Source organism: Octopus bimaculoides, chromosome 1 (assembly GCF_001194135.2).
Source record: "Octopus bimaculoides isolate UCB-OBI-ISO-001 chromosome 1, ASM119413v2, whole genome shotgun sequence".
Classification (NCBI taxonomy): Eukaryota; Metazoa; Mollusca; class Cephalopoda; order Octopoda; family Octopodidae; genus Octopus; species Octopus bimaculoides.
In genome coordinates, this window is record NC_068981.1 from 120,873,068 (window position 1) to 120,884,838 (window position 11,771).

At 37.2% G+C, this 11,771-nt stretch overlaps 1 protein-coding gene across 1 annotated transcript in view; it reads left to right on the top strand.

The window, feature by feature from the left end:
* The window catches only part of LOC106872789 (uncharacterized), a 423,364-nt gene that overhangs the window by 280,605 nt on the left and 130,988 nt on the right, over positions 1 to 11,771 (top strand). Inside the window, exon 7 of the mRNA XM_052969923.1 lies at positions 7,119 to 7,236. Within this exon, the coding sequence (XP_052825883.1) occupies positions 7,119 to 7,236 (118 nt within the window). The remainder of the gene's footprint in view (positions 1 to 7,118; positions 7,237 to 11,771) is intronic.

The window sequence follows — 11,771 nt, forward strand, 5'->3', positions numbered from 1 at the left end:
AACTATTGTTATATGGACTGTTAGATATGTAATTCGTCTGACGTTCCGTGTGTCATGTGGTTCGTCTGAGTTCATTGTTTCATTGTTGTTGTCTTGTGGGACTGTCGTAGTAAAATGTCATTGATATATATATGGCGGACATGACTTTTGTTTATTCATAACGAACATTGGGTGAGTGCGTTCTTTGTATGTAATTGAACAATAAATGTAATAATTAAACTGTATAACTCGTTATGTTATCTCTACGAGTCACCCGAGGGAAACATAACAACTATTTTACTGCCAAATTCCCTTCATGCCAGCTTTTCAGTTTGCTGTTGCTGCATATTGCAATGTTAAAGCGATAAGGTGCACCTATTGTAAATAGTGGGAGGAGAGTGTCTGAGAGACAGAGCCAGTGTGTGAGCGAGTACTTGTGCATATGTATGTGTCTTATATATAATACAACAGGAAATTGGAAATTTTTTGGTAGCATATATTCATGATTACATGTGATTCATTTGCTAATAGGAATTACAAAGATTTACATGTTACATAGACATGTAAAGTATTTCTTATTAGAAATTCTTCAGATGGAGAGATTAAATAATACCATTATTTAATTCAATAATATTATTATTTCATATAATTTAATTTACATGTAATGGTGAATAAATACTACCAAAAACTTTACAATTTCCTTCTTTGTTACACAATATCTCTGCAAATAATGTTTCCATTATTTTCAGTTTTAATATGTATTTTGCACTAACATACTACAACAACTGAAACTACATTTTGGATTGTATCCAAGGTCACCTCCTCCAGTGCCCCTCCCCTTTCAAAGGACCTTTATCTTGCATATTACTTGGTGAACCTGCCAGTACTGGTACCATGTAAAAGGTATCCAGTCCACACTATAGAGTGGTTGTCATTTGGAAGGATATCCAGCTGTAAATACCATGCCAAAACTCATGTCGCCTGTGCTGGTGCCATGTAAAAAGCATTCAGTCCCCTCTGCAGAATGGTTGGTGCTAGAAAGGGCATTCATACATAAAAACTATACCAAAACAGACACCGAAGCCTGGTGCAGTCTACTGCCTAACCAACTACTGTCAAACCATCTAGCCCATGCCAGTATGAAAAGCGGATGTTAAATTATGATGGTGATAGTGATGGTGATGAAAAAATTGAACAGGTGCAAACCAGGTTTTGGCATCTGATGACTGATCTGCTTTTATCTTATATAGGTGCTGGCATGGCTTGTGGTAAGAAGTTTGCTTCCTATTCACATAGTTCCATGCCCAGTCCCACTGCATAACACTTTGGGCAAGTGCCTTCTACTATAGCCTTGAGCAGACCAAAGCATTATGAGTGGATTTGGTAGATGGAAATTGAAAGAAGCTTGTCTCATTATGTGTGTGTGTGTGTGTATGTGTGTTTTTGTTGTATGCATATGCCTTTATGTCTGTTTGTCCCCTACTACAGCTTGACAACCATTGCTGGTATGTTTACATCCCCATAACTTAGTGGTTCAGCAAAACAGACTAAGAAAAAATAACTGACTTAGAAACAACAGTAGTAAGTACTGGGGTTGATTCAATCGACTGAAATTCTTCAAGGTGGTGCCCTAGCATGGCCATAGTCTAATGACTGAAACAAGTAAAAGGTAAAAGGCAGGCCTGTAGGGTGGTTTGTACCTGTAATTCAAGTAGTAAAGCCGTGTCACACGGAGTGATGCTCATTTTTACCTGGGAAAAGAGTGGGCATTTCTGTGGAACGCTCTGCCGCTTATATTTCAGTTCAGGTGCCTTGTGATGCATTTGATTTAATAACAGAAAGACCTTTGCTGAATGATAGAAATTCACTATGTATGAATGTGTGTGTATTTGTGTGTGTGTGTGTGTGTGTGTGTGTGTGTGTGTGTGTATGAATGGATGTATGCATGTATGTATATCTGTATGTATGTATGTATGTATGAATGTATGTATGTCTCTATGTGCGTATGTATGTATATATGTATGTATGCATGTCTATGTATATCTGTATGTATGTCTGTATGCTTGTATGTATGTATATGTGTATGTATGTCTCTATGTTGGTATGTATTTATGTATGTATGTATGTCTCTGTGTCTGTATGTCCGTATGTGTGTATGTATTTATTTATGTATGTCTGTCTGTCTGTATGTATGTATGTATATCTCTCTGTATGTATATATATATGTATATCTCTCTGTATGTATGTATGTATGTATGATTCCTAAGCAGATACTATATGGGGAACTTGTGAATGGAAGGAGACTCCGGCAGAAACTAAGGCTGCGATTTAAGGACTGTGTCAAGTCCTCATTAAAGGCCTGTGGTATGCAGGACACTGACTGGGAGAACAATGCCTGTCATCACCACGGATGGAGGAAGCAGGTTAAGGAGGGGATCGATGCTTTTGAGAGAGCACATATCCAGCATGAAGAACTCGAGTGAGCTGCGCGAAAGCGCATGGCTTGTTTAGTGAATGGGGAAAGCTTGGTCTGCAATGTTTGCAGTCATGTATGCTTGTCAAGAGCAGGGTGCATTAGCCACCAACGGAGCCGCAAATGCAAAATATAAGTTAGTCCTAGAGTGCACAATGTTCCTGAAGGTTGGCAATGGTCTTCCTCGGTCACAAGTGGACGGCCATTATCATGTATGTATCTCTATGTATTTATTTATGTGTATATATATATATATATGTTGTGAAGGTGCATGGCTTAGTAGTTAGGGAATTCAGCTTATAATTATGAACTGAAGCAGCTGTGTGTTGTATCCTTGAGCAAGACACTTAATTTCACTTTGCTCCTGTTTACTCAACTGGCAAAAAAATGAGTTAAGCTGTAATTCAAAAGGGCCAGCCTTGTCACATTCTGTGTCACGCTGAATTTCCCAGAGAACTACTTTAGGGGTTTGCATTGTCTGTAGAGCACTCAGCCACTTGCACATTAATTTCATGAGCAGGCTGTTCCACTGATTGGATCAACTGAAACCCTTGTTGTCCTAATTGGCAGTGTTTCAGTTAATTAATGTAGGTATGTATATATATATATATATATCTATGTATATGTGTGTGTGTGTGTGTGTGTGTGTGCATGCATGTCTGTCATCATCATCATTTAAGCATTTAGCATTTAAACCAGAGGCCCAAATATTTTACCTGTTTTATATACAAACTAGCCAGATCAGGCCCCTCACACCTACTCTACAATGTCATTTTAAAATAGATAGTTGTATCGTCAAAGTCTCAAAGCTACAAGATAATGCAGGTTTAATTCAACATAATGTGAATAAATAAGCATTACTTTTGACAGAGTAATATGAATGTTAGAGGGTTATCGTCTGCTTTCCATGCTTACATTGGTTGGACAGTTTGACAGAGGGTTCTGACTTGCTGTTGTTTCTTGCAGGCTGAGTAATCAGGTAGATGTTCCCTTGCATGATCATCAGTACAGGTGAACAACATTGACGATGTGTTATATCACTCTCATTTCTGTTGCACTCTCTGCCTTCCACACTTATTGATTTTTTTTTTTACTTTAGATATTTCTGCTGCTGATACCTTATTTTGATGTATTGATTCAATCAGCTGACGTTGTTAGCAAGCCAGCTAATAACTCATGAAGAGAATATAGATGATGATCACTCACCTCTTCATGAATATATTACTCAAGTCATACACACATGGGTGTATATCTTTATATTTGTGCGCGCGCGCGCGCACACACACACACACACACACACACACACACACACGTGTCTGTATGTATGTTTGCATTAGGTATTAATTGGTTGTTTTCGCCATTGTAACTTAAAGTTTCACACTCCTAAGATATTTGAGAACAGTCAAACAATATACACTGAATAAAACTAAGTCAAATTCTCAAAGGTTAATTAGTTAATGCTTCAGTTAAATGAAGCTGCTGTAACTTTTGAAACTTCTCAGATAGACAAAGCTTGCAAGTTTGTGATCCATTGAAGTATAGAGTGGCTTTATTGACAGAGCTTCATGTTACTGGAGATCTTTGATCCCTAAATATTCAGAAGAATTCTGACATGAATATTGTGTTTTCTCTCTGTCTCTTAGCCTAAATGAGTACATATGTTGGTAGTAACAACTTTTGAAAGACTTGACAATGAGCTCTATGTAATTCCTTTTGCTATCGTTTCATGGTGCTTATTTGATGATATTTGATGTATCACTGCTTTGGAAATGCAGAAACCCTTGAGTAGGATGACTGAGAGATTTTAGAAATACAAGTTAGCTATTGAGGAAGAGTTATGAATGTGCATGTAATTGTTCCTTGATGATTATATATAAATATAGTCATCAAGGAACAAAAGGGGTAACGAGCTGGCAGAATTGTTAGCATGCTAGGTGAAATGTTTAGTGGTATTTCATCTACCATTACGTTCTGAGTCCAAATTCCACTGAGGTTGACTTTGCTTTCATCTTTTCAGGGTTGATTTAATAAGTACCAGTTATGCACTGGGGTCAATGTAATCAACTTAATCCCTTTGTCTGTCCTTGTTTGTCCCCTATGTGTTTATCTCCCTGTGGGCAATAAAGAAATATATATATATTTATATAGAAAACAAGCAGGCTTCCCCTATGTTACAAAGACTTTGTTTTCCTCAAAGTATTTTCTTCATATAGAATTCTATAATGCGAAGTTTCTTTTCTAATGACTTTCATGTCATATGAAAGCCAATGAGCATTGAAATCTGCTGGAAATATGCTTTGCATTATGGAATTCTACATTATGGTAAGATTTCCATACATGCACTGTATGTGAGGGATGTGCATGTGTATGTGTGTGTGTGTGTCTTTATATCTCCTAATATAATAATGAACATAGTGTTTTTATATATTTGTATATATATATATTTGTCCAAAATCACACAGGAAGTAGAAGGGAGAGGAGAGAAAATAGTAATTCAGTGAAGAAGTAGTGAGAGTAATAGCCCTGACTAAGAGGGAGTGAGAGAAAGTAATAACAATGAGAGAGAGGAAGTGGCAAAGAGTGCATAGTGTATCTTCTGTTTTTCTCCATCACAACATATGAATGAGAACGGAAGGCGTGATAGATGAATAACAAAACAAGGGGTGAAAAAAAATCAGTGTTTCAACTCTGTGTGAGTCTATGTGTGTGTATGGAAAAGGAGGTATGTAAATGTTTGTGTGTGTGTGTGTGTGTGTGTGTGTGTGTGTGTGTGTGTGTGTGTGCAATGGAAATGGGCTGGTGAATGTTCAATGCTGAAAAGAAAAATCAAACAGCATTTCAACTCTGTGTGAGTATATGTGTGTATGTGTGTGTGTGTACAAGGGAAGTACGTGAATGTATGTGAACATTGACAAGTGTATTAATTTGATTTACCATCCTTATCTTCTACTATAATAATACTCGTGTGTATTTCTGTGTCACAACATATGAGAAAGGAAGGGGTGATAGATGAATAAGGAAGGAAGGGGTGATGGAAAACTTGGTAGTGAGATGACAGAAGTCCTATGGTGAAAAAAAACATCAAACAGCATTTCAACTCTGCGTGAGTATATATGTATGTATATAGAAAGGAGTCATGTAAATATTTGTGTGTGTGTACTGTGGAAGTGGGATGATGAACATTCAATGCTGAAAAGAAAAATCAAACAGCATTTCAACTCTGTATGAGTATATGTGTGTATGCATGTACAAGGGAAGTATGTGAATGTTTGTATCTGAGATTATTATGTACCTTATTTTGTACCTTATTTATATATAAAATAATACAATTAGCCATAATTTTTGATGGCACAGGGTCAGCTTGTATCTGTGTATATCCTCAGTGGATCATATATCTGAAAAAGAAGCATACTTCAAAGGATAGAGCAGTAATGTATTTACATGAAGTTATGTATTTGTCAAGTGATCAATGTTTTTGCAGCCATAAGACGCTTAGCTTTATAGACAACTTATCAGACTCTAATGACTGAAGGCATATAACCTCGCTTGAAACAGGAGTTAGAAAACCATTGTGTATAAAATGTACAAACACACACACACACACACACACACACATTATATAGTCGGTTCATCAGACATGACAACACCACTACAGTGTGTGCCGCCTGGGACACTAGTTGATTTCGTCGACTCCAGTGTTTCACTGATACTTAATTTATCGACCCCAAAAAGATAAAAGCCAACGTTGACCTTGCTGGAATTTGAAATCAGAATGTAAAGACGGACGAAATACTGCCAAGTATTTTGCCTGGTGTGCAACAGATCTGCCAGTTTTAGTGATAATAATAATAATAATAATAATAATAATGATGGACTTTCTTGCCGAAGATGACATATGAGTGTTTGTCAAATGACTTGCACAAATGATTTGTTTATACTGATCAAATGTCTGCGCTGCACATTAGGTCACTCTCTCCATAAAATCAATGTTGTTTGAACAGGTGCATAGTGTACTATGTATCAGGTGTTGAAATGACCGCAGAGCAACATAAGATGAAGTGTTTTGCTCAAGAACACAATGCACTACCTGGTATAGGATTTGAAATCATGATCGCTAGATCATGAATGTGACACCCTAACCTCTAAACCATGTGCCATCGCTATAATAATAGTAATAATAATAATTCTTTCTACAATAGGCCCAAGGCCTGGAGTTTGTGAGGAGGATGATAGTTGATCACATTGACCCCAGTACATGACTGGTATTTAATTTATTGCCCTTGAAAGGATGAAAGGCAAAGTTAACCCTAATGGAATTTGAACCCAGAATGTAAAGATGGATGAAATGCCATTAAAAACTTCACCCAGCATGCTAATGATTCTGTCAGCTCACTGCCTTTATATATAATAATAATGATAATATGATAATAATAATAGTAATAATTTCTAATATTGGTACAAAACCTCATGTTCAAGGAAGGAGCACGATTGTTCATATTGACTCCATTAATTGACTGGCACTTAAATTTATTAATACTGTAAAGATGAATGGCATGTGGTAATAATGTGTTAACATAACATTTTAATGATGTGTTATCAAAACATTTTCCTTATGTGTTTCCATTATAATTTTGATAGACTCCATGGTGTTTTGTTTTCATTATAGCCCTTTCCTCGTCGAGATTTCACAAAAGAAGATGCTACAAAAAGCCTATTGGAACTCGGTCTTTGTCCATCAGTAGCGCTTGTGTTGAAGAAAACAGATGGCTCTCAGCAAGCATTTGGTAAGCAATCTCAGAAAAACCTTCCACCTTGCACTGATTACGTTTGTAATGCTACTACTGAATAATTTATTGAGTGAATAAATGTTAAAGTTACATCATCTTTCTGGTTCAGAATTTATTTATAGATAAGTCAGTAAATTCTTCTCTATTCTTAAGTGTGTACTGATGTTTTATACTGATTAATTCACCAGTTTTTCGTATGGCACGGTTGTAAAATGTGTTACTTGCTATGGATAATAACGATGGTGATAAATATAATGATTATTATTATGATGAGTAGTATGAAATATGTATGATGGGGTGCTGAAAAGTTCCTGGCTTTGGGTAAATGTAAATGCAGGAGGATCAGTTAATTATGATTTTATTGAACATATTCCCCTCTCAGATTTATTCAATTATTGCAACGGTCCTTCAGTTTTTCTAAGCCCTGTAAAAAAACTTGGCATGTCGAGCCTCCAACCAAGCCATTTGCAATACCCTTAAAACCAGGAACTTTTCAGCACCCCCTTGTACATATGTATGTACGTACATACATGCATACATACATAGTGTAGGTATGTAGGGTAAAATCCCAGTTGTTTCCTTCAGTTTTTCTAAGCTCTATAAAAGAACTCAGAAGGCTGGGCCTCCAACCAGGCCTTTCGTGAGACCCTCAAAGCCAGGAACTTTTCAGTACCCCCTCATATATTGTACAGCTATTGCTCTGTTTACCAATCTTAGTTCTTGTCTTCTATATATTTTGTATTCTTTTGTCATTTATATTTCACTTGTTTCAGTCATTAGACTGTGGCCATGCTGGGGCACTGTCTAGAAGAATTTCCAGTCTAATGTAGTGATACGGACTGCCGAAAAACAAAATAACGTTATGTCCCTATTCCCCGAGCTGGGTTTGAAACCGTTTCTAGTTGGCCAGGGCATTGGTATTTCCTTTGTCCTGTCAACTAGCACAGTTATTTTTAGCGTAGGAGTGTGATCGCTGACCCTTTCCAGTCATCGAAAGTTTAGAAAAACAAGTTAGGAGCTGTACTAAACTGACCCAGCTTTGGAGGGGGTAAAGTAGTACTGTTGGGTATGGTATCTGTCATAAATACTAGAGCATAGATTTGGGAATCGCAGTTGGTGTACAGCAGTTAGCGTAAACAAAGTCATTGGATGAAGAACGCAAGCCGGCGTGAAGGCCAGCAGCCAGTGGAGAAGCAAGATGAACAGAGAGGCTGACAGAAAGAGACGGAGAGAAAAAGGTTATTGACAGAAGGCACCAATGGTCGAAATGAATAGAGTCAACGAGAGAGAAGAGACTGTTGTGGCAGGCAAAAGTGAGTGGCAAAAGATTGTAGTAGACTACGTTGGTCAGTGCTTATCATTGTAGTGGGAGATTTGAATTGGTTACGGTAAAGGTTTGTGTATATATTTTTAAAGAAAAATGTACTTTGTTGTTACATGTTTTAAAAGAAGAAGAACTTTGTTAACTCTTGTTAATTGTGATGTTTACTGGTTGAAAAGAAAGAAAAGAAAGGACTTTTGTTAACTGTGTTAACAGAGAGGAAAAGAAAAGAAAAACAAAAGAAACAAAAAGAACTTTTAATTGACTTTTGAGACACGAACTTTGATTGTAAACTTTATGATTATGTGAAATGATCGTAGACTTCGTAATTGTTCTGAAACTTTGTTAAATGTTTGGAAACGCTATTGTTACATGTGTTATTTCAGAATTATTGTTATGCAATGTTGTTTTGTATTGTGATGTAAAAAAAAAAAAGTTAGTTTCACTACGCAACGTATGGTCTGTGTTATTTCTTCCTTGCCTGTTGTCGTCGTTACGTGCTCCGGCCGGGCTTAGTCATGGCGAACATCCTGACTCACTGAGCGTCGACGTTTGCGCGTGCGAGTTTTCTCTTCGTTGAGGTGCTCCGCGCGGGCGTTCGTAACAGTATCAGTCCCAATACTTATTTTTCCTTAAGCCTCATGCTTATTCTCTTGGTCTCTTTTGATGAGCCTCTAAGTTACAAGGACATAAACACACCAACACTAGTTATCAAATGGTGGTGGGGTACAAACAGACATTAAAATGCACATGACTGGCTTTTTTTAGTTTCTATCTACCAAATAATCCACTCACAGGGCTTTGGTTGGATGAAGGCTATAGTAGAAGACACTTACACAAGGTGCCATACAGCGGGACTGAACCTGAAACCATGTGGTTGGATAGTAAGGTTCTTACCACATAGCTACACCCATTTACTTTCTGCTTTTTTTTTTTTAGTAGTAATAAGACATAAAGCTGTATAATATTGGTTAATGATGGTGTATATGTAACTATGCTTACATTTCTAATTTGTATGTAATGTAGTGCTCTTATATTATTGTAGAAGTATTGTGAAGTGAAACATAGAAATCATACCAGGACTCATAGCACTACACACTACCCCAAAAAATAGCTTTGTCAAGGACAACCCATTTTTTGCAAAGGCACTGTAATTTCTATAGAATAGCTCATGTTTCAATAGAGTATCTTAAATAGAACAATCTTCACTCATAACACTAATATTCTAAGACAAAAGAACTTGTGGAAATTTTGCAACATATAATGTACAAAATTGAGACCCAATGAAATAACAAAACTCTTATAGTACACACCACATGTAACAGAACATGCACTTATATAACAAGAAATATAGGGTGTGTGAGCTGGCAGGATCATTATCACACCTGGTGAAATGTTTGGTGGCATTACATCTGTTTTTACGTTCTCAATTCAAATTCTGCTGGAGTTGGCTTTGTCTTTCATCCTTTCGAGGTTGATAAATCATAAGTACCAGTTAAGCACTGAAGTTGATGTAATTGATTTACCCCAACCTCCCCTGAAATTGCTGGCCTTGTGCAAAAATTTGAAACCAGTATAACAAGAAACAAGAAATTAAATTCTATAACTAGACAATCTGGTGTAGTACACCAGTAGAAGGACGCTACAGTCCTCCAATCCTCACAAAAATAAGAACACAATGCCACACATCTCAGGAACATGAAAAAGTGCACCAGGTGGTACAGTAGAAATTTGCATGAAACTACCAAAGAAAATCTCATAATAATAATAATAATGTGTTAGTATATCCCAGAGTAAGATCACTTTGCTATTCTCTGAGACCTTTGATGATGATGATGATGATATGCACTTTCATATTATTAAACTGTGATTTCTCCCACTTCTTCTACCTAGTCTCAGAGGTTCTGCAAAGGTTGTAGGTGCTGTTATTCACCCTCTGATTAAACCTTAAAGTAAAAGTTGTTAAGGAATTAATGAGTTTGTAAATTAAGACAAGACTTTTCAAGTATGCACACTCTTTCCTGGGTAAGCAATAGAAACTGAATGATATGAAGGTTGTGCTGGTATTCATCTGTCTTGTATCTTTTGCTTGTTTCAGTCATTTGACTGCCATGCTGGGCACTACCTTGAAGAATTTTAGTTGAGCTAATTGACACCAGTACTTATTTTTATTGCAAAGCCTTGTACTGATTCCATTGGTCTCTTTTGCCGAGCCACTAAGTTATGGGAACATAAGCACACCAACACCTGTTGTCAAGCTGTTGTTGGGGACAAACACAGACACAAAGACACACCATGCATACACACACACACACACACACACACACACACACACACACACACACACACACACACACACACACACATGTATTTATATACAGCAGGCTTCTTTCAGTTTCTGTCTGCCAAACCCACTCAGGGTTTTAGTCAGCATGAGGTTATAGTAGAAGACACTTGCCCAAGGTGCTATGCAGTGGGACTGAACCTGGAACTATGTGGTTGGGAAGCAAGCGTCTTATCACACAGTCTCTTTTGATACTAGCCTTCTCTGATTCTAAGACACAGATTTCCTGTTTTGATGTGGTCTAAATTAAAACCTTTCATCAAATTACTGGGTGGCAGTGGTAAGCAATAAGGTGTATAAATACTCCTGGTCATTTTGGCCCACATGGTTCCTCCAAGGGTGCTCTTTACCAAGTGTCTGAGGCTGCCAGTATGTTCACTGTGAAAAAATTAGTGTGCTCAGAGCAGACCTCGCCAGCTTGCATACAAAAAACATGGAATGATGGAAAATATGTTTGGTGCAGTGAATGGCTTTCTCATGGGTTCAAATATGCCCCAAGCATATTTGAACTCGCAATAACATTGCTTTCGTCAAAATTTCATGTTAATTTTTGGTCTAAATACCAGTTTACTAATGACAGAGTTATTTTGCTAAATTCTCTAGTATACTCTTTTACTCTTTTACTTGTTTCAGTCATTTGACTGGCCATGCTGGAGCACCGCCTTTAGTTGAGCAAATCGACCCCAGGACTTATTCTTTGGAAGCCTAGTACTTATTCTGTTGGTCTCTTTTACCGAACCGCTAAGTTACGGGGACCTAAACACACCACCATCGGTTGTCAAGCGATGTTGGGGGGACAAACACAGACACACAAACATATACACACACACACACACACACACATATATATATATATATATATATATA